Source organism: Schistocerca nitens, chromosome 6 (genome assembly GCF_023898315.1).
Source record: "Schistocerca nitens isolate TAMUIC-IGC-003100 chromosome 6, iqSchNite1.1, whole genome shotgun sequence".
Taxonomy (NCBI): Eukaryota; Metazoa; Arthropoda; class Insecta; order Orthoptera; family Acrididae; genus Schistocerca; species Schistocerca nitens.
The window spans coordinates 498,183,790-498,207,823 of NC_064619.1; the positions used below are offsets into that span (position 1 = coordinate 498,183,790).

General features: G+C 40.6%; 1 protein-coding gene across 2 annotated transcripts in view; it reads left to right on the forward strand.

Moving 5' to 3' along the window:
* The window catches only part of LOC126262255 (RING finger and CHY zinc finger domain-containing protein 1), a 93,865-nt gene that overhangs the window by 49,092 nt on the left and 20,739 nt on the right, over positions 1–24,034 (forward strand). For both annotated transcript variants that reach the window (XM_049958741.1, XM_049958742.1), the window contains exon 4: positions 23,342–23,524. In XM_049958741.1, the coding sequence (XP_049814698.1) occupies positions 23,342–23,524 (183 nt within the window). The remainder of the gene's footprint in view (positions 1–23,341; positions 23,525–24,034) is intronic.

The window sequence follows — 24,034 nt, forward strand, 5'->3', positions numbered from 1 at the left end:
CTCATCAGGAAAGAGGGAAGGAGAGAGAAAGACGAAAGGATGTGGATTTTAAGGGAGAGGGTAAGGAGTCATTCCAATCCCGGGAGCGGAAAGACTTACCTTAGGGGGAAAAAAGGACGGGTATACACTCGCGCGCGCTCGTGCGCACACACACACACACACACACACATACAGACACAAGCAGACATATTTAAAGACAAAGAGTTTGGGCAGAGACGTCAGTCAAGGCGGAAGTGCAGAGGCAAAGATGTTGTTGAATGACAGGTGAGGTATGAGTGGCGGCAACTTGAAATTAGCGGAGATTGAGGCCTGGTGGGTAACGGGAAGAAAGGATATATTGAAGAGCAAGTTCCCATCTCCGGAGTTCGGATAGGTTGGTGTTGGTGGGAAGTATCCAGATAACCCGGACGGTGTAACACTGTGCCAAGATGTGCTGGCCGTGCACCAAGGCATGTTTAGCCACAGGGTGATACTCATTACCAACAAACACTGTCTGCCTGTGTCCATTCATGCGAATGGACAGTTTGTTGCTGGTCATTCCCACATAGAATGCATCACAGTGTAGGCAGGTCAGTTGGTAAATCACGTGGGTGCTTTCACACGTGGCTCTGCCTTTGATCGTGTACACCTTCCGGGTTACAGGACTGGAGTAGGTGGTGGTGGGAGGGTGCATGGGACAGGTTTTACACCGGGGGCGGTTACAAGGATAGGAGCCAGAGGGTAGGGAAGGTGGTTTGGGGATTTCATAGGGATGAACTAACAGGTTACGAAGGTTAGGTGGACGCCGGAAAGACACTCTTGGTGGAGTGGGGAGGATTTCATGAAGGATGGATCTCATTTCAGGGCAGGATTTGAGGAAGTCGTATCCCTGCTGGAGAACCACGTTTTAAAAGGAAGGAGGAAAAAAAAAAAAAGAAAATAAAAAGCTCTGCGGTTTTCCAACGACACTGTAATTCTTTCAGAGACAACAAATGGTTTGGAAGTGCAGCTGTATGGAATGTACAATGTTTTGAGAGGAAGGTATTAAGATGAACATTAACAAAAGCAAAACATCGGTAATGGAATGTAATTGAATTAAATCAGGCAATGCTGAGGGAATTGTATTAGAAACTGAGATCCTGAAAATAGTAGAGTACTTTTGCTGTTCAGGCAGTAAAGTAACTTACTATGGCTGAAGTAAAGAGGTTATTAAATGTAGAATGGCAATGGCAAGAAAAATGTTTCTGTACAAGAGAAATTTGTCAACTTTGAATATAAATTTAAGTGTTAGGAAGTCTTTTGTGATGGCATTTGTTTGGAGTATAGCCTTGTACAGAAGTGAAAATAGGCGATAAGCATTCATACAAAAAGAGAATATAAGGTTTTGAAATGTGTTGCTGCAGAAGAATTCTGAAGATTAGATGGGTAAATTGCATAACTAATGAACAGGTACTGAATAGAATAGGGGAGAAACAAAATTATGGCAAAACTTGGCTAAAAGAAGGGGTTGGATGATAAAACACATTCTGAGACATCAAGTAGTCATTTATTTCGTGTTGGAGGGAAGTGTGGGGGTAAAAATTGCAAAGGGAGACCATGAGATTAGTACAGTATGTAGTTTCAAATTTATGTGAGTTGCAGTAGTTATTCAGAGATGAAGCTTGCACAAGGGAGAGTAGTGTGGAGGGCTGCATCAAACCATTCTTCAAGCTGAAGGCAACAGCAATGTCAGTTTTGAAATATGCTACATTTTCCAGCATTCATTCACTCATCATATACATAAATACTGTCATGAAGATTCGTCTTCATTAATGTGAAACTAGTAAGGTTATGCATTAACATGCAGAGCCAGCCTCTGAATGCAACTTCTCTAAGTGGATCAACAAATTATAACTATTGCTAAACTACTCATAATCGTGAGAATCACTTCTATATTACTTTATACTGGGTGATTTTGCTAAATAGAGACAAACTGCAGGAAACAAACTCTAGCAGGTTAAGGAGCAAGAAAGGTCGTTTGTACCTGTGGCCCAAAATACATTCCAAGGGAGGTACAACCACTTCTTCTTTTTTTAAAAAAAATGGAGATACAATATTTGTGACTGTGTAGGTTTTAATGAATGATTGAAAGCACACTGAACTTTGACAATGTAGTTTTTAGCTGTTGAAAGCACAGACAGGAACACTCCAGACAGTGGGAATACTCTGTCTGTACTAACATTTTAGTAGTGTAGGGCTACAAACCTCCAGCAATAGTTCAGCCTCAGTGTATGGTCAAGATAAAAGCTGTCGAGATACCTCCGCATGGAAATGTCGAACTGGGATGAAGCACCTTTATGTAGTAGCCACCTTACCCTTTGTATCACCAAAGGCACATCTTCCAGAAGGAGAGGCAGATATGTCATGCCTGTGAGGCATTATGAAAGAGTGATGAGGCAGTCACCAATAATCCACACCCAAACATTAGGGCCGAACCAGTGCTCATGGTTTGCTGCCATTGTGCCCCTAAGACATTAATACGGACAGAACATTCCCATTTTTCTGGTTTGTTCCCGTGTATGCTTTCAACCATTGAAACCTATACTGTTGAAAACACTTTATATCTATGTTCAAGTGGCTGTACCTCATTTCTTTCCATATGTCCACATGATCTTTTATGCTCCTTATCTTCTCAAGAATCTTTCCATGCCGTTTGTCCCCATTTAGCAAAATCACCCTGTGTATGTATGTATATGAGTAGAAAAGCACTTTCTTTAAAAACTGCTTTTCCCCTTACACTAATTGGCTGCTGAGTTCATCAACTAATTATTAAAGTATTTATGTAACTCCAGAAAACACAATCAGCTGTGTACATACTTCTGCAAGGGTTCTTTGCATCTTGAAGTGATCTTATAACTTGTTCCAGAGGGATGGCGCCTTCCACCATACTTTTCCACTTTTCCTGTGAAATGACTACTATTACAGTAAAACCCCTTTTTAACGAATCTCAGGGGACCAAAAAATTTGTTCCTTAAGAGGGTTTTTCTTAAATAAGGGTTTAGGTCAAAATGCACTAAGTAAGTGTTCCAGAATCAAAATTGGAACCTAGGCTATTTAGGCCATATAAATACTCCATAATAACAAACTCACCCTGTGCTGCATACTAAAATATAGTCACATGAAAATGTTTCTTGGCAAATTTAAAACTTCTCGATATATTTATAATACTTTTTTTTTTTAAAGATATTTTGGATGTTAGGTCACATCAAAAGTCAACTGGTATCTTGATTTAAAAGGAGAAAATTTTATTTAGCTAATGTCACTCAATGAATTAGATATCACAATAGTGAATGAAACTGTTATACTGTCTTTATTTCTGAAAAAAATCTAGAAGAGTAGTCTGTTGCTTCCTTCCTTCATAGCGTACTCCTAGAAGGTGTCGTTCCAGCTGGTTAGTACTGTTAAGAACTGTTAAACTCATATTCGCACGGAAGTTTCTTTATGTTCTTAAAACATCTCAGGGTTTTAAATTTACAAGTCATTAAAGGTGGCAACTTTTCCCTTCTGTCATTGTTCACACGCAATAATGCTGCCATTCTCTCTTTGCTTTTTTGTCCCCCATGACATTTTTCACACCTTAATTGAAAGTGTTTTAGATGGAAGGAGGTTATAAAATACACCAGTCTCATTGGCATTAAAAATATTTTTGGAATCATACCCTTGAATCAGATGTCGCAAAGTATAACTTTTCCAATGTTTCACACTTTCGTTGTCCACAGACGCACTTTCTCCACTTAAATTTTGGGTTGAGAGATTGTGACATTTTGTAAAACGATCTAGCCAGCTGTTAGATGCACTGAAGTTCTCATATCCCATCCTCAGTGCAATTTCTTGCGCCTTCTCATGCGCACATTGCCACCTATGAGAATATTTGTGGCTCTTATTCCCTGAAACCAGTCTAAAAGAGCAGTTTCTACGGCTTTGAAAGACGACTCACGAATATTCTTCCTTTTTGATGAACATGAACCATGTGTTTCTAAATTTAATAAAGCCTCCTTATTTTTTATTATTCTGCACAAAGATGATGGCGCCAAATCGTACTTCTTTGCAACGTTGCACAATTTCATACAGGTATTGCGATTCTCTTCAAAATCGCGAATAATTGTTAGCTTCTGCTGTATCGTCAGTTTTCTTCGTTTGCTGGCCATATTAAACATACAAAAACACTATTATAAGTAGACTACACAACTGCAGTATACACTTAAAGCTTTCACTTTATAATGTCAGACACGACAGCTGGAGCGCGGTAATGTGGAAGAATTGTGTTTTCAAATGATCAGTTTAACATTCACCAATCTCAATAACTTCACAACTATCGATATGAGACCAATATCGGAACGCTAACACAGACATCGATTTTAAGAATGCAGATGATCAAAGCCTAACATTATGATTTAATGTCCAAAAACAAGAAGTGCAGCTGCAGACCGTATTTTAATTTGCAAATTGTAACACACTTATTCCTTAAAAGCAGAATTTAAAAAAAGAAAGCGCAATTTGTTAAAACCGAATTTCAGGGACACTGTTTTTATGGTGTTATCGCTGGGACCAACGAAAGTATTCCTTAAAAGCGGGTTCATTAATACGGGGTTTTACTGTATGTAGTAACATGCTCTGATAGGTTCACAGACGGGGTTTATTATCCCAATTACAAATCAGTTTAACTTCTGAGAATAACTTCATACAATCAAGTAATAACAAGAACAGACTTTCATTATGACTCTGAGTAAAATTCTATGTTTATTATACATTGATCTCCTTAGTTACAGAGTCCCACAATCGTGGAACTTTGCTATGACTGTAGCTCCCTGAAATGTCACTCTGAGCAGCGATCTTGTGCCCCCAGAATATCTCCAGCAAAAATCACCACACTAATCTGAACAGAACCTAATTTTCTTACAGAACCTAATTTTCTTTCACTTATAACTATTATTACTTAAACCTTATCTTTTGCAATCTAACTCCCAGCCTTGTATATATTTCTGTAAATACCAACACACACATTCTCATGATCTCAGTTCAGCAATGAGGGCCCATATCACCAACTCCCATTGACCACTATGTGCATTTGCACCATTTCACTGCAATAGCTAAAAACCTATTTAATACACTAAAGTTATCCAGAACTCGCATACCTGAGCCCAAAATTCTGATGAATTATAGGAGGAGTTGCTAATGAAATAAACTTTTTTAATATCCTGATATATTCAATCTCTGCTGGCAACCCGTAATAGAGTTTTACACCAGAATAAAAAATAAAAAAATAAAAAAAAAACTGTTGTAAGCTCTCGAAATGTGCATGCCTATGTGTATTTATTGTTTGTGATTGTGAATTTCACAGTTATTTCAGAATTCACTCATTATTACTTACAAATATCTTAGAGATTAATTGTATTGGCATGTAAGTGTAGTAACCCCAAAGTCTGAATAGATGTTTACAAGTTGTTTATTTGTTAACTTTACACAATATTCTTGGGGTACACAAAAGGAGCTCCCTGAAGATTGTGATGGCTTATGATCAAAACAATAAAAGCAGCTGGGCATACCCTGGGAAATGTCAGAGAATGATGGCTAATCCTTTCACACCAGGAACATATACATCTGAGTTCTTTTCAGTGTCCCAGTTAATAATTCTCGGTTAACATTGAAGGCATTACACCAGCCAAAGAAAAATGGCTGCAAGAGCTATGCACTCTGTACCTGCATACTATATGTACAGGGGACACACTGGAGTTGTGACATCTGCCGTCCAAAAATAGAAGGCATGTGCCTCACTGTTGAAAGATCACATGATAAATACTGCCCTTCTGGAAAGCTCTAACGGTCAAATTATTCTTGGGACCGAGAACTGGCTGAAACCTGAAGTGGGACATAAATCGGAAAGATAGATTAGAGGCCATAGGAGAGGGAGTATTCATTGCAGTTGACAAAAATCTTGCCTCTGTTGAGGCCAAAGTGAAGTGTGTCAGTGAAGTTATGTGGTCGCGCATAACAGGTGTAGGTGAAACCAAGTTAATTGTTGGATGTTTTTACTCACCATCCAATTCCACTATGACAGTTCTAGAGTCATTCAAAGACAGTCTACAGTCAGTAGTGCAGAAATATCCAGATTGTGCAATACTAGTTGGACGTGACTTTAACCTACCACGTATAGACTGAGATGTCTATGTATTCATTGGAAGGGGTATAAACAGACAGTCATGCAAAATACTATTAATCCGTTATGCAGCAGCTGACTAGACAGCTCACCCACAATGGAAATATGTTTGACCTTTTAGCTACAAACAGGCCGGATCTCATTGACAGTGTCAGTATAGAAGCAGAGATTAGCGATCATGCCATAATTACAGCGATATGTAACAATTATGAGAAAGCAAGTTTCATTCACCATATAGCAAAGGTGATGAGTCACAGATAGGCACAACAAAAAGACTCTTGCAATTAAAGCTTTTGTCCATCAAGGCCTTCATCAACACACACACACACACACACACACACACACACACACACACACACACACACACACACACACACACATACACACACACAAGACTGCAGTCTCAGACAGCTGCAACCACACTGCGAGCAACAGCACCAGTGCATGATGGGAGTGGCAATTGGGTGGGGGTAAGGAGGAGGCTGGGGTGGGGAAGGGGGAGGGATAGTATGGTGGGGGTGGTGGACAGTGAAGTGCTGCAGGTCATGTGGGGAGGGGGGACGGGAAGTAGCAGAAAAGGAGAGAAATAAAAAGACTGGGTGTGGTGGTGGAATGACAGCTGTATAGTGCGGGAATGGGAACAGGGAAGAGGCTGGATGGCGGGGATAGTGACTAATGTAGGTTGAGGCCAGGAGGGTTATGGGAACATAGGATGTATTGCAGGGAAGGTTCTCACCTGCACAATTCAGAAAAGCTGGTGTTCGTGGGGAGGATCCATATGGCACAGGCTGTAAAGCAGTCATTGAAATGGAGGATGTCATGTTTGGCAGTGTGTTCAGCAACGGGGTGGTCCACTTGTTTCTTGGCAACAGTTTGTCGGTGGCCACTCGTGCGGACAGACAGCTCGTTGGTTGTCATACCTACATAGAATGCAGCACAGTGGTAGCAGCACTACACAGCACTCCTCAGTCTGACCTGCACCACTTCACTGTCCACCACCTCCACTGTACTATCCCTCCCCCTCCTCGCCCCAGCCTCCTCCTCACCCCCACCCAGTCACCACTCCCATCATGCACTGATCCTGTTGCTCACAGTGTGGTTCCAGTTGCCTGAGACTGCAGTCGTGTGTGTGAGTTCCATTTGTGTGAGTGTGTGTGTGTACGTGTATGTGTATGTGTGTCTAGTGTTGACGAAGGCCTTAATGGCTGAAAGCTTTAGTTGTAAGAGTCTTTTTGTTGTGCCTATCTGTGACTCTACATCTCCACTATATGGTGACAACTTTCCTTCTCATAATTGGTACATTCCATCCTGGATTTTCCATTGTTTGATTATAGCAACTATGGTTGCAAAAGGTAATAAATCAGTCGAGAAGGCTAGGAGAGTGTTTCTGCTAGATAGAGCAGATGAGCAGTTGTTAGCATCTCACTTATAGAGTAAATTCATATCACTCAGTTCCAGTAAGACGGAAGTTTAGAGATTATGGGCAAAATTGAAGCAGATTGTAAATCGTGGTCGTGAGAGTTATGTGCCTAGTAAGTGGATAAAGGATGGAAAAGATCCACCATGGTTTAATAATGAAATTCAGAAGATGCTGAGGAAGCAGAGGCTGTTGCTGCAGTCTCGGTTCAATAGAGAATCCACAACTGACAACAAGCAGAGGTTAATTGAGGTGTGTGTGTGTGTGTGTGTGTGTGTGTGTGTGTGTGTGTGTGTGTGTGTGAAACATACAACTACTACCACCATCATACGTTAGCAAAAGATTTGGCAGAGAACCCAAGAAAATTCTGGGCCTGTGGAAAATTGGTAAAGTGGGTCTAAGGCTTCCATTGAGTCCCTTGTTGACCAGTCTGGTATGGCAGGTGAAGATAGTGAAACGCAAGCCAAAGTTTTAAATTTCACATTCAAGAAATCATTCACATAAGAGAATCGTACAAACATACTGTCACTTGCTCATCAGACTTCCTTATTTGGACAATGTAGCAATAAGCGCCCCTGCCATAGTGAAACAGCTGAAAGATTTGAAAGCAAGTAAGTCACCACGCCTGGATGGAATCACAAATCAGTTTTGAGAAAGAATGCACTCTGGCATTGGCCCTTACCTAGCTTGCATTCATTGTGAATCTCTCACACAGCACACATTCACAAACAACTGGAAAAAAGTGTAGGTTACTCTTGTATATAAGAAGTATAAAGGAAAGGACCCACAAAGTACAGACCAATATCCCTAATTTCAGTTTGCTGCAGAATTCTTGAATATATTCTCAGTTCAAAGATAATAAATTTTCTTGAGACTGAGAAGCATATGTCCACGAATCAGTATGGTTTTAGGAAGCATCGCTCTTGCAAAGCTCGCATACCCTTTCCTCACATGATGTACTGTGAACTGTGGATCAAGGGCAACAGGTAGATTCCACATTTCTAGATTTCCATAAATTATTTGACATGGCTCTGCTTCATTGCAGGCTGTTAACGAAGGTGCGAACATGTGGAATAAGTTCACAGATATGCGAGTGGCTCGAAGGCTAAGTAAAAGAAGCCAGTATATTGTTCTTCACGGCAAGTATTCATCAGAGGCAAGGATATCATCAGGAGTGCTGCAGGAAGTGTAATAAGACTGCTGCTGTTGTCTGTGTATATAAATGATTTGACAGAGGGGGTGGACAACAATCTGCGGTTGTGTACGGTAAGGTGTCCAAGTTAAGTGACTGTAGAAAGATACAAAATCACTTGGACAAAATTTCTAGTCGGTGTGATGAATGGCAGCTAGCTCTAAAAGTGGCAAAACGTAAGTTAATGTGGATGAGTTGAAAAAACAAACCTATAGTGTTCAAGTACAACATTATTAGTGTACTGCTTACACAGTCACTTTGTTTAAATATCTGGGCATAACATTGCAGAGCAATATGAAATGGAATGAGCATTTGAGAACAGTGGTAGGAAAGGTGAATGGTCAACTTTGGTTCATTGGGAGAATATTTTGAAAGTGTGGTTCATCTGTAAAGGAGATGGCGTATAGACAGTGTGTGATTTGTGCTTTTACCAGTGTGTGGAGGGGGGGGGGGAGGTCTTATGGGGTTAGTATAATTATATATGTTACTAGCTTGGACCCTGGAGTTATCCATGGTTAAATAGTTATTTATAAATAGATGTTAATGCCGAAACTCACTATTCATGCGTATGCACTATCAGAAAAGCCACTTTGTGAGATGTTTTAGTAAGCCTTCAAATTTAGATCTCTCCTGAGTTGATCAGGAACCATCATGTCTCAGTTTCTCAAAAAGGTGGACAAGAGAACTGTGACTTTCAAGAAAAGCTCGAACAGCATTAAATGAGGAAGCAACCCAACGTACGCGAAAAATATGGCTTAGTTTTAATAGCTGCGATGATAATTCTTGTGAAACACTTTGTAGTAGTCTCTGATTTTTGGGACTTCAAGAAAACAAAGAATATAAGGAATCTAAAATACCTGTATTTGGTATACATCTGCTACATCATTCATAACATCGCGGATAGCTAATTTCATTTTGTGGTTCATACAATGAACAACAGTTAAATCCGTATGTAAATGACTACACAGTAGAGGGGCTACGCCTTTGCAAGGTGCAAGTATTGTTGAGCCACCATCTGTTGCGATACCTCGAGGTGGTTTTTTAGTTCATCATACGTAATGCCATACTTTTCAAGAGTTGCTAACAGTGTGCTGAAAATGCATTCTCCTGTCCCACTTTCTAATTCAACAATGTCCAAAAACTCATCGCAAGCAACTCCCTCAAAGGACAAACGTATATATATTATTAAACAAGTTTTATTGGAAACCGTTGTACCTTCGTCCATCATGATACTAAAGTTTGTACCCGATTCTACAAGGAAGTGAGCAAGATTCTTTTTCATTTCTTCTCCTACAAACATAATGATATTTCGGCATGCATGGTCAGAATGAAGCATATTACCGACTGATAAACCGTTAAGCTTTTGTAGTTCGATTACTGCAGGATACGATTTGAATGATAATTTCTGTTTAGCTATTACATATGCAGATCTGAACAACGAAGCAGTTGCGATTACTTTTTCTTGATGCCGCTTTCCCCACAACTTTGCACATCAATTACGCATTTTTCTGAAATTTTCTTTTCTTTTATACTCATGATTTCTACGCACTTCATGTGTGATTTGCACTTTGCATGATCCCCGATTTTATCATTTAGTTTTTTGGCGTTATTAGCAGAAACACCAGATAAAAACGCGTTATCGATACGCACACGTTCACTGCTTTCCACCTTAAGTTCACGAACTTGTGAACACACTGTGCATATTACTATGTTTTTGTCATTTACGGACAGCCACGGCTTAGTCTTTTGCCAGTTTTGAAAACGTGATAAGGCAACACAATTTCCTACTATAATCTCATGGTAGAAGCCGACCTAGGGGAAGATCAGTTTGGATTCCGTAGAAATGTTGGAACACGTGAGGCTATACTGACCTTACGCCTTATCTTAGAAGAAAGGCGTAAGGTCAGTATAGCCTCACGTGTTCCAACATTTCTACGGAATCCAAATTGATCTTCCCCTAGTCCTGAGACTGGTTTGATGCAGCTCTCCATGCTACTCTATCCTGTGCAAGCTTCATCATCTCCCAGTACCTACTGCAACCAACATCCTTCTGAATCTGTTTAGTGTATTCATCTCTTGGTCTCCCTCTACGATTTTTACCCTCCACACTGCCCTCCAATACTAAATTGGTGATCCCTCGAAGTCTCAGAACATGTCCTACCAACCGATCCCTTCTTCTAGTCAAGTTGTGCCACAAGCTCCTCTTCTCCCCAATTCTATTCAAGACCTCCTCATTAGTTATGTGATCAACCCATCTAATCTTCAGCATTCTTCTGTAGCACCACATTTCAAAAGCTTCTATTCTCTTCTTTTCTAAGCTATTTATCGTCCATGTTTCACTTCCATACATGGCTACACTCCATACAAATACTTTCAGAAACGACTTCCTGACACTTAAATCTATACTCGATGTTAACAAATTTCTCTTCTTAAGAAACGCTTTCCTTGCCATTGCCAGACTATATTTTATATCCTCTCTACTTCGACCATCATCAGTTATTTTGCTCCCCAAATAGCAAAACTCCTTTACTACATTAAGTGTGTCATTTCCTAATCTAATTCCCTCAGCATCACCCGACTTTCGACTACATTCCATTATCCTCGTTTTACTTTTGTTGATGTTCATCTTATACCCTCCTTTCAAGATACTGTCCATTCTGTTCAACTGCTCTTCCAAGTCCTTTTCTGTCTCTGACAGAATTACAGTGTCTTCGGCGAACCTTAAAGTTTTTATTTCTTCTCCATGGATTTTAATACCTACTCCGAACTTTTCTTTTGTTTCCTTTATTGCTTTCTCAATATACAGATCGAATAACATCGGGGACAGGCTACAACCCTGTCTCACTCCCTTCCCAACCACTGCTTCCCTTTCATACCCCTCGACTCTTATAACTGCTATCTGCTTTCTGTACAAATTGTGAGTAGCCTTTCGCTCTCTGTATTTTATCCCTGCTACCTTCAGAATTTGAAAGAGAGTATTCCAGTCAACATTGTCAAAAGCTTTCTTTAAGTCTACAAATGCTAGAAACGTAGGTTTGCCTTTCCTTAATCTTTCTTCTAAGATAAGTTGTAGGGTCAGTATTGTCTCACGTGTTCCAACATTTCTACAGAATCCAAACTGATCTTCCCCGAGGTCGGCTTCTACCAGTTTTTCCATTCGTCTGTAAAGAATTCGCGTTAGTATTTTGCAGCTGTGACTTATTAAACTGATAGTTCAGTAATTTTCACATCTGTCAACACCTGCTTTCTTTGGGATTGGGATTATTATATTCTTCTTGAAGTCTGAGGGTATTTCGCCTGTCTCATACATCTTGCTCACCAGATGGTAGAGTTTTGTCATGACTGGCTCTCCCAAGGTTGTCAGTAGTTCTAATGGAATGTTGTCTACTCCGGGGGCCTTGTTTCGACTCAGGTCTTTCAGTGCTCTGTCAAACTCTTCACACAGTATCATATCTCCCATTTTATCTTCATCTACATCCTCTTCCATTTCCATAATATTGTCCTCAAGTACATCGCCCTTGTATAGGCCCTCTATATACTCCTTCCACCTTTCTGCTTTCCCTTCTTTCCTTAGAACTGGGTTTCCATCAAAGCTCTTCATATTCATGCAAGTGGTTCTCCTTTCTCCAAAGGTCTCTTTAATTTTCCTGTAGGCAGTATCTATCTTACCCCTCATGAGATAAGCGTCTACATCCTTACATTTGTCCTCTAGCCATCCCTGCTTAGCCATTTTGCACTTCCTGTCAATATCATTTTTGAGATGTTTGTATTCCTTTTTGCCTGCTTCATTTACTGCATTTTTATATTTTCTCCTTTCATCAATTAAATTCAATATTTCTTCTGTTACCCAAGGGTTTCTACTAGCCCTCATCTTTTTACCTATTAGATCCTCTGCTGCCTTCACTATTTCATCCCTCAAAGCTACCCATTCTTCTTCTACTGTATTTCTTTCCCCCATTCCTGTCAATTGTTCCCTTGTGTTCTCCCTGAAACTCTGTACAACCTCTGGTTCTTTCAGTTTACCCAGGTCCCATCTCTTAAATTCCCACCTTTTTGCAGTTTCTTCAGTTTTAATCTACAGTTCATAACCAATAGATTGTGGTCAGAGTCCACATCTGCCCATGGAAATGTCTGACAATTTAAAACCTGGTTCCTAAATCTCTGTCTTACCATTATATAATCTATCTGATACCTTTTAATATTTCCAGGGTTCTTCCATGTATACAACCTTCTTTGATGATTCTTAAACCAAGTATTAGCTATGATTAAGTTATGCTCTGCGCAAAATTCTACCAGGCGGCTTCCTCTTTCACTTCTTAGCCCCAATCCATATTCACCTACTATGCTTCCTTCTCTCCCTTTTCCTACTGACGAATACCCAGGATACCAGACATTAATGTCATCATTTAAAATTTTTCTGGCACATTTGTGTGATGTATCTTAAAGTGAAACACTTGCGAAAAAGACCGATATTATGTATGAAAACTGAGCTTTTTTTGAGGCTACACTACGTACATTAATTTAAACATCTAACTTTTCCAATTTGTGTGTTCACACTACTTAACAATGATGTTGCTATTAGCTGACTCCATCGTGTCTCCTATGTTCTCACTGGCTGGCGAGATCACATGACATGGGCTTTTAATGGCATACAAAAGCGCATTGCAATCTCGATATCAATGCTTCAGAGACTAACATGCCCCAGGTTATTATGCCTTAAGACAGTGAAAGTATGCAAGAAATATCATCCTCAGTTTACTTCATTGAGGTATTTCTGAGGGCAAAAGAGCAGAACTGAGCTTAACTTATCCACATACTGGTGCCAACTCTGGTATTTACTGTATACTATCTATCCTTTGTAGCATTAGAAATCATTTGAGATGCACACATGGTTGCATCACAGCGATAGTTGCACAGAAGTACGAGATTGGAAGCCAACCAATATGCATGAGTGCGGAAGAAACCATGCAGTGTCTGCTTATTTCACGTATGAATACATTAAGAAAGGCAACAGGGAGTTTTGGGCCCACCCAGTGGTTAGTTCACAGCTACTGAAAAGAGCATTCTTGGCACTCATTATCGATATGAGAGAAGATGAAGATAAATTCTTTATTTTCAAATGAGTGTACAATTGTTTGGTGAATTAACATTAAAACAACAGCCGTAACATCAGTAGTTCTTTTCCAGTAATGCGCTCTGATCTGCATCAGCCCTACTACACTGTGTGAAATAGTAATGAAAGTTTGTAAGGCTGTGTGGAAAGTCTTGGACAAAGAATGCACATCAAAATTCGCTAATAAAGGTGGCTGAGAAATACCACAGGATTTTAAAAGCATGCTGTGTGGTCTAGACAATGAAATCCCATCAACCCCAGGAAGAAGCTCATTTAACAATAGAAATCATGTTTTTGCCTATCACTTTATCTATAAAGTTGGCAAAGTAGCAAGACAAGACAAATGTATTGAAATGTGGTCGGTAACAATGGAAGTGAACACTGCATCAATTTATTCCCAAACATAAGACTATTCAGTTTATACTGTCGCAGAAGAAGCTGAATAGCACCGTGGTGTAGTAGTTATGATACTAAACTGTTGCATAGAGCTGAGTTAAAATCTCACCTGGACTGTACAATTTTAATTTCTACATTCGGTTCGAGTACATTCTAGAAGTATCCACAAATGTCAAGAATCATTGTACTGGAATGTTCTGTAGCTGTATATATACTGTATGTGTTCTGGCCAGGAGCAGTTCTCTTCACACTCTTGTATATGCAAGTGCTGAATAAAACTTCGTTAAGTGAAGTTAGTGTTCATCATTCATCTACTTAAACCTTCTACGTGACATTATTCTGGTGGAGGCACTGGGTATTGGACATTGTGATAAGCGCACAATTTCGACGACACAGTGGCTCCCATCAGGCCACGACAGAGCCACTGTTTACTGTGGTGAGAAACCTGAGTTCGAGCTATTTTCAACAGATCGCAATCTATCAGAGACAGAAGAAGAAGAAGAAGAAGAAGAAGAAGAAGACGTTACAATGACAGCAACTGTGTGCCACCACATGAGACATTCTTCCAGGTTCTCTGGTGGTGATAGCCAAGATCCAAACAAGTGGCTGAAGGTATATGAGTGTATAGCCATATTTAACAAATGGGATGACGCCGTGTGTTTGGCTAATGTATTTTTCTACTTGGAGGGCACTGCCAAGCAATGAACAATGAGGAGAAGTTCACAAGCTGGGAGGTATTCCAGATGGAACTGCGGAAGTATACGGTGACACACAACAACAGAAGTGCAGGGCAGAAGATAAAGTGCAGGGCACAGGGTCCAGGAGAAACTACAGCATTCTACATTCAAGGTATCTTGGGGCTGTGTTAAATAGTGGAGGAGGAAGATAAGGTTGCACATCTCATAAAGGGTGTTGCTGAGGTCATCTATCAAGCCTACTCCTGAAGGATATTTCGACTGCAGACAACTTCATAAAATGGTGCCAGTATATTGAGACAATGCATCAAAAAAGAATTACATGCAAGAAGTTTGAACAGTTTCCAAACATCGTATCTATGTCTGTGATGGAGGAAGCAACAGATTTCACAAGTGTTCTTCATCACTTAGTGAGAGAGGAAGATCAGAAGGCACCTGGATTGCACGGCGAGCAAAAAACCAAGACTCTTAAAGAGAAGGGAGGAAGTGGAACAGACATTTAACCCAATCTTTCGTCCTTCATTTCCCTTTAAAACAGTGAAAAAGTCAAGACCCAGGCGGAGGTCAAGACCCAGGCGGAGTTACGTTCCTACAATGTCGTATGAGGAGCCTGTTTGGGTATCAAGGAAGACTGATGTCTGGAGGACCCAGGATAACCAACCAGTATGTTTCCACTGTGGATGACCAGGACATGTGGTGCGCCAACTCCAGGACAACGAAGATAAACAAGATGTGGGTGCAGGACGACGTAGGTCACCATCGCCACAAGCTAGCCACTGGAGAGGACGCTCCCTAACATGCCGATCAAGGTCGTGACCTTTCTCAGAGGCCGCTGAAGAGAAAAATTCTCCGCTGTCGATCACTGCAAAAATGATAGAAACTGCATCGATATCCTCATGGATGGCTGACCAGCCCAAGCTCTTGTGGACTCTGGAGCATCATAGTCAGTCATTTCAGAGAAGTACTGCCACCATTTGCAGAAAATCATATTCGTCGACAACTAAACATCTCTGCTGAAGGTGGCTAATGGGAAATTTGTAAAACCTACAGGAAGATGCACCATTCGTATGGGTATAAGTGGCCATACACAGCCCTTAGAATTCATTGTCTTACAAGAGTGTAGACGTGACGTCATTGTCGGATGGCACTTTTTGAAAGCTTCTCAGGCAATTATAGATTGTGGTTGCTCAAAGATTTTGCTAGACGAGATGAGATACTGTGGACAGGAAGATGCACATCCAAGCGTGTGGTGACTGTGTGCTGGATGAAGTGATCATTCCTGCAGTCAACAGTAGAAAGGTAACTGTCACATGTCATGCCATGCATCAGTCCATGGATCTTGTAGTGGAATGTAAGAGAAACATACCACTGAAGAATAACTTGGTCATCCCAGCCTCTGTCATCTCGTTTAAGAACGGATTCGGTGAGTTGTGGATAGTTAACTGTCACTGAGAACCGCAGATCCTTCCAAGATGCATGTGTTAATTGCAGAACAGCAGAGTGTCATAGAAACCTCCCATGCCGAGTCTGTGGGTGAAATTAGCGCTACCACTATGAGACAAGATCTTCTAGCTCGACTATCACCATATCTAACTAAGGAACATCAGAAGAAGGTACTTGTCATTCTTCAAGAGTTCTCTGAATGCTTCAATGTGCAGGTGAAGAGCAAATTAGACAAATCAACGGTGAAGCATCGGATTAGCACTGGAGACCATCAACCAATAAGCCAGAGAGCATACCGTGTGTCAGCAACGGAATGTTGAATAATTCGTGATGAGGTAGAGAAAATGAAAAATGAAGTCATTCAACATTCGCAGAGTCCATGGTCATCACCAGTGGTTCTCGTCAGGAAGAAGGATGGCAGTTGGCGCTTTCGTGTTGTTTATAGGAAGCTTAATAAGATAAGTAAAAAGGATGTTTACCCCCCTTCCATGAATTGACGATACACCAGATTGTCTGAAGGGGGCTAAGTTTTTCTCAACCACGGACATGTACCCGGGATACTGGCAAATCGAAGAAGATGAGGCTGATAGTGATAAAACTGCATTCATCACCCCTGAGGGCCTGTATGAGTTTAAGGTAATGCCGTTTGGTTTGTGTAATGCACCAGCAATTTTTGAATGGATGATGGATAATCTTCTAAGGCACCTGAAGTGGACAATGTGTTTTTATTATTTAGATGACATTATAGTGTTCTCAGAGACATTTGATGAACATATAAAAAGTCTGAGGGCCGTACTTAAGTGTCTCCAACAAGACAGACTGAAACTTAACCCAAGAAGGTGTCTCTATGGAGCAAAAGAAATCAAAATACTTGGACACCTTGTGTCAAACGAAGGTGTGCGGCCAGACCCAGAAAAGGTGAGATCTATAACGGAATTCACTATTCCTAAGAGTATTAGAGATGTGAGGAGCTTCCTCGGATTATGTTCTTATTACCATATTTTATCAAAGACTTTTGTATCAAAGCCATGCCACTCCAAGAGTTGTTAAAAGCTGATGGCTAAATTTATCTGGGGTGGTGTTCAACGAGATTCTTTCCATGTGCCGTGAAGAGCTCTGACTACTGACCCTGTACTTGGTCTGTATGATGAGAGAGCACCCTCAGAACTACACACAGATGCCAGCGGGTGTGGGATCGGTGATGTTCTGGTGCAAATTTTGGATGGAAAAGAGAAGGTTATAGCCTATGCTTTTAGGACACTTACAAAAGCTGAGAGAAACTACTCAACTACAGAAAGAGAATGTCTTGCTGTGATCTGGGCCATGCACAGATTTTGACAGTATCTCTATGGAAGGCCATTCACTGTTGTTACAGACCATCATTCACTTTGTTGGTTGACAGGTCTTAAGGATCCAACAGGACGACTCGCCAGGTGGGCACTACTTCTTCAAGAGTATGACATTACTGTAGTGTACAAAAGTGGAAGAAAACACAAAGATGCCGACTGTCTCTCAAGAAACCCTGTGCATGACCATCAAGACATGGATGAAGACAGTGACTGTCTCGCTGCACTCCATGATCTCTCTGCTGAGCAGGAGGAGGTCGCCAAGATATCTCAAATTATACTAAATCAGTCATAGGATGTGAAAAGACAATTTAAGGTAGTTAATGGATTGCTTTCCGTTTGGAAAGAAGTGGCTACCACTGATTCCTAAACACAGGAGCTCAGATGTTCTACAGAAATTCCATGACACACCTGAGGCCAGACATTTAGGATTTATTAAGACACACGATAGGATCTGCAAGAGATTTTTCTGGCCAGGTTTACTTAGGAGTGTCCGTTACTGTGTCACACTGTTGAGAGTGCCAGAGGAGAAAGGCAGTTCCTCAGGAACCACCTGGCCGACTTATACCAATTTCATCAGCCGAAATGCCTTTCCAGTATGTTGGGATTGACCTCCTCAGACATTTTCCAACGTCTGCTAGTGGCAATAGATAGATTATTGTTTGCACTGATTATCTGACACACTATGCCATTACAAAAGCCGTGGAAACAGCAGAAGCATCTGAGGTAGCCAAATTCATTGTGGAAGACATTGTATTGTATAAAAAGGTCATTAATTATGGATTGAGGGAAAGTTTTTCCATCGAATCTTGTGACAGAGATAAACCGTTGGTGCAACATTACTCATCACATGATGACTGCCTACCATCCACAAACTAACGGGCTTACTGAACGCCTTAATAAGACCTTGGCCAACATGCTGTCAAAATGTTGAACAGAGAAACTGGGATGAGGTGCTACCTTTCTTGACGTTTGCCTACAACACTGCCAAACAAGACACCACAGGATTTACGCCATTTTTCCTAGTGTGTGGGTGTGAGGCAACTACGACGTGGACGCTGTGTTTGTTAAATCCTTCCACATCCTTCGAATGAAGCCCTATATGGATCCTGCAGCCCAGGGTAAATTCAAAGCTCCAGCGACAGGCAGCAAGCGGAAAGGTGATGAAAAGCGTAAAGGTTAACGAAGTTCTAAGAAGATCACTGCCAGGGCAAGCATCGGTCGTTGGGAGTCGGAGTATGCAGGACCAATGACTCATTCCCAGACTAGGAGGACGTAACACCGAGACGCTGTTCTCTTAAGGAGGGAGAGGTGTCGTAGAAAAAGCTGAGTAGCACTGTGGTGTAGTTGTTATGATACTAAACTGTTGCATGGAGGGTCGTGAGTTCAAAACCCACCTGGACTGTACAATTTTAATTTCTATATTCAATTTGTGTACATTCTAGAGGTATCCACAAATGTCAAGAATCATTGTACTGGAATGTTCTGCAACTGTATATATACCGTATGTTTTGGCCAGAGGCAGTTCTCTCCATGCTCTTGTATGTGCAAGTGCTGAATAAACCTTCGTTAAGTGAAGTTAGTGTTCGTCATTCATCTACTTACACCTTCTTCTATGTGACAATATCACTATTGAAATGTGTGCAGTTTTGTATTTTGTGACTGCTATACAATATAGCAATTGATTTCAACGATCCTGCTAATGTAACAGACTGTATCTGCTATTGTTAACTGAAAATTTGTTCAGTCAGATGAAGGGGGTCTCACCAGGGGCAAAGCATTTGCTGCTGAGCCTTATTTCAAGTTTTAAATAGCCACGTTCGAGTAAAAACACCACCTGGAGAACACAGATGCTAACTAGTTTCAGAATGATGATTGTCATTTCTCTCCTGACTTGGTTTCGCAGCACAAACCACACAAAACCTTACAAACATTTGAAGCCCTGAGGCTCTCCTGTTAATCCTGTCATAATACTCCTTGCAATAAGTGTTCTATATTTCAGGGTATTTTTTCACCCCTTCAGTGAATTATTCCAAGTCCAAACTTGGTACACTGCAACAGTCGGCTAGATCGAGGCGATGCAGCAGTGGTTGGCGAGCACAGTTCTCTCGCTGTGCCCTTGCAGCGAATTCACAGCATCACTGTCATAGTGTGCATGGCTCCATTGTTTCACGTGTAATGCTGAAACACATGAGAAAATGATTATGTGAGTACACAATAATAAATTGCCTATGTGCATTGAGCCGAAATCTTTTGTGTAGGTCAAGGCAAGGAGTGGCCCATAAGCTGAACTTTTGAGACACCACATATAATATTTCTCCACTCTGAATTTAGTTTTATTCCTGATGATACCGTATATTAACTTTACCCTTGGTTTTCGGCTTTTAAAATATGACTCCAGCCATGCAATAGAAGTTCCTTCTTTTTCCATCTACACATTTGAATACCATGGCAGTATCACAGAAAATGCCATCACTGTAATTTTTCTCACTTTTGCCTGCCAGAACCATCTTAATGAAATGATATAGTACATTGTCACAAGAGCAGCCTTTAAAGAATTCAAACAACATATAGTGTAAAGGTTATTCTAAGAAAGTTGGTTCATGTTCTGGTCCAAGCTACCTTCTCAAAAGAAATTAAAATAAAATAAAACAAAATGAGTAGATAGGATGGAGGGAGATGGGTCCGTAATTAGAAATCTCTCATCTGTCTCCTTTTGTAAAAATCTGTTACTATTACTTATGTAAGGCTTTCAGGAAATACAGCTTGCCTTATTGACTAATAACAAATACGGCTGGAATATGAAAGATTTACTCATCAAGTGACAGCAGGAGAAAAAATGCATAATAGTTATGGAAATGTGCAACCTTCAGAACCAGTGGTCCCTTCTGGCAGAAAGACTGAAGGGAAAGTAAGAGGGATGAAGGAAAAGGACTGACGAGGGTGAGGAAATGGGGGAGTTACAGGAAGGTTGCCCAGAATGCTGCGCCAGGGGAGACTTGCTGTATGGTGTGAAAAGGAAAGATTGATTTTTGGGAACTGCACAGGACAAGACTTGAAAACCTGGTAGCATAAAGGTGGAGATAGGACAATAAAGAAAACAAAGGTTACTGTAAAAACATTGTGCAAGAGTTAATAAGAGCAGAAAGCTAAGTGCTTTATATGTGGTAGGCAGTTGGGGGAGGGGGTGAGGGTGAATAGACAGGTCAGAAAATAAAAGGTACAGAAAACTAAAAGGGAATGAAGAAGAAGAAGAAGAAGAAGATTTGCTGAGGCCAAAGAAATTAATGTAAATTTAGGACAGGTGAGTGGCGAGAACCAAGCACATGTTGTAACATCAGTTCACACTGTTGGACATCAGAGGAACTAGTCACAGCTGTCATATTGTAGAGTATGCTCTGCTACAGGATGCTGTGTTGCCAGTATACACCTCCTGTCTGTGCCCATTCATATTAAGTTGGTGGGAGTCATTGGGACCTCTCTACCATGTATAATTCATTTATCTTTCTGATTTTATTAACTCTAGCATGATGTGCTTTCAGTAATCTCTGTCTTATCCTATCTTCCACTTTTATGCTCTCAGGTTTTCAAATCCCGGCCTGTGCAGTCCCATACCATCAGTCTTTCCTTCTCATCCTGTCCAGTAAGTCTCCCCTGACCTGGGGTTCTGGACAACTTTTTTGTAACTTTCCCTATTTCCTAAACCTTGCTGGTCCTTTTCCTTTAACCCTGTTCCTTTCCCTTCATACCTTCTGCCAGGAGCAATCTTGTGAAGCATCCCATACTGCACAGCAGTACTCGAGCAGAGGATGGACAGGTGTAGTGTAGGCAACCTCTTAATAGACCTATTGCATATTCTAAGTGTTCTGCTAAAACACGATCTTTGTTTTGCTGTCCCCATAACATTATCCGTGTGATCATTCCAATTTCAGTTGTATTTCCTAGGTATTTAGTTGAATTGACAATCTTTAGATTTAACAGTGGAAATCCAGGATGGAATTTAACAATACCAGAGAAGGAAAGTTGCTACTCACCATACAGCAGAGATGCTGAGTCGCAAAAGGCACAACAAAAGATTCACACAATTTGAGGCCTTTGTCAGCAGTACACACACACACACACACACACACACACACACACACAACTTGCACACACGTCTGCAGTCTCAGAGAGCTGAAATCAGCTCTCCGAGACTGCAGACGTGTGTGTGTGTGTGTGTGTGTGTGTGTGTGTGTGTGTGTGTGTCTACTGCTGACAAAGGCCTTAATGGCCAAAAGTTATAATTGTGTGAATCTTTTGTTGTGCCTTTTGTGACTCAGAATCTCCGCTATATGGTGAGTAGCAACTTTTCTTCTCTGGTATTGTTACAGTCTAAATAATTTTGTAATTGGTTTTGATTTTCTGATAACTTTACGAGGCTGTAAATGATGGTGTTGTCTGCAAACAATCTAAGGTGGCTGCTGAGATTATCTCCTAAATCGTTTATATAGATTAGGAATAACAGAGGGCCTATAACGCTTCCATGGAGAAAATCTAGTTATCACGTATGCTTTACTTGGTTACTTTCCAGCAGTTACTATCATCTGTAATCTTTCTAATTGGAAATCATGAATATAGTTGCACAACTGAGAGAGTACTCCATAGGCTTACAGTTTGATTGTAAGTTGCTTGTGAGAAATGGTATCAAAAGTCTTTCAGAAATCTAGAAATCAATTTGAGATCCCCTGTTGATAGCATTACTTTGTGAGAATTAAGAACTAGTTGTGTTTCACGAGAACAGTGTTTTCTGAATCCATGCTGAATGTGTGTCAACAAGCTGTTTTCCTCAATGTAATTCATAATGTTTGAATGCAGTGTATGTTCCAACATCATACTGCATTTTGACATCAGTGATACGGGTACATAATTCATTCGATTACTCTTACTTCCAATAGTATTTGTGTGACCTAAGCAACACTCCAGTCTTTGGGTAGATCTTTCATTGAGCAAGTGTTTGTATATGATTGTTCAGTGTGGAGCTATTACATCAACATACTCTGTCACACAGTGAAGGTATTAATTGTGTCTTGCCACTGCTGTACTTCACATACGACCAGAATCTCATTGATCCTAGATGTTGGCCACCCTTTCTTTGAACTTCCTCTATAATCATCCTTGACATGTTGTGGGATGGTTTTGGTCCACACTACCTCCTCCCAAAATATGGAAAGAAAAGAGCTTTCAGTAAAAGAGATTTGTTTCATAGTAGCGAAGATGTAGTGCTCTTAGCTGTTAAGTTATGCATTTGAGAGTCACTTTTTACCAGATTTTTTTGCTTTCAGTGATGGTTCGTCTCATGTCCCTGGATATTGACTATTCCTCCTGCGACAACCTAAGTGTTCATAGCAAATTTTTGTAGACACCAGTATTCTTTTTTAAGATACATTATTTTGCTGTGAATGTGTATGTTTAATTAACAATAACAGCTGACATCACTTTTATTTTTATTACTTGTAATCAGAAAAGCGTTTCTTTTCAGAACTTGAACAACTGTCTGTTAAATAACTTCATTTTAACCATTTCAGTGTGTAGAAAATGTGTCTCGAGCAAATTGCCCTGTGTGCCTTGAGGACATCCATACATCTCGGATTCCATGCCACATTCCAGAATGTGGCCATCTGTTACACAGAACGTGCTTTGAAGATTTGCTTCAAGCGGGGCATTATGCATGTCCAACTTGCCAGACATCTCTCCTGGACATGACCCAGGTACATGAAAAGCTTAAAGACAGTAGTCACGTGTGTGTGAGTTGTGCTTGCATGAATGTGTGTGATTGTCCACTTTAAAAGAAGGTCCTTTGGCCAAACCTCAATTGTTTAGGAGTCTTTTTGTTGTGCCTCTGTGTGACTCAAATCTCTTCTATATGGTGAAGAGAAATCTATCCTTTTCCTAATACTGTTGTTCTTTTAAAATAATTAATTTTCAGGTTCTTCATGCTGATAGTTCTTACTAGTGGTGGGCAGGAAATCGCGTACCTGTTAGAAATCACAGTGATTGAGAAGTCACAGATATCACAATAACAACTTTACAAAATCTAACTGCGATTTCAGTCGCAGTTAGCAGTCGGAAGTAGCATTTCACATTCAACGCTGTGAGCCATCTGTGGGCCGAATTCCATACTCCTTCCTGCGATTTCAGTGACAAGTCGCGGCTAGAAGTCGCAAGTAGCAACTAAAAAGCGCAGTTAACATACTTTTCCTAGTGCCATCTGTTGACCG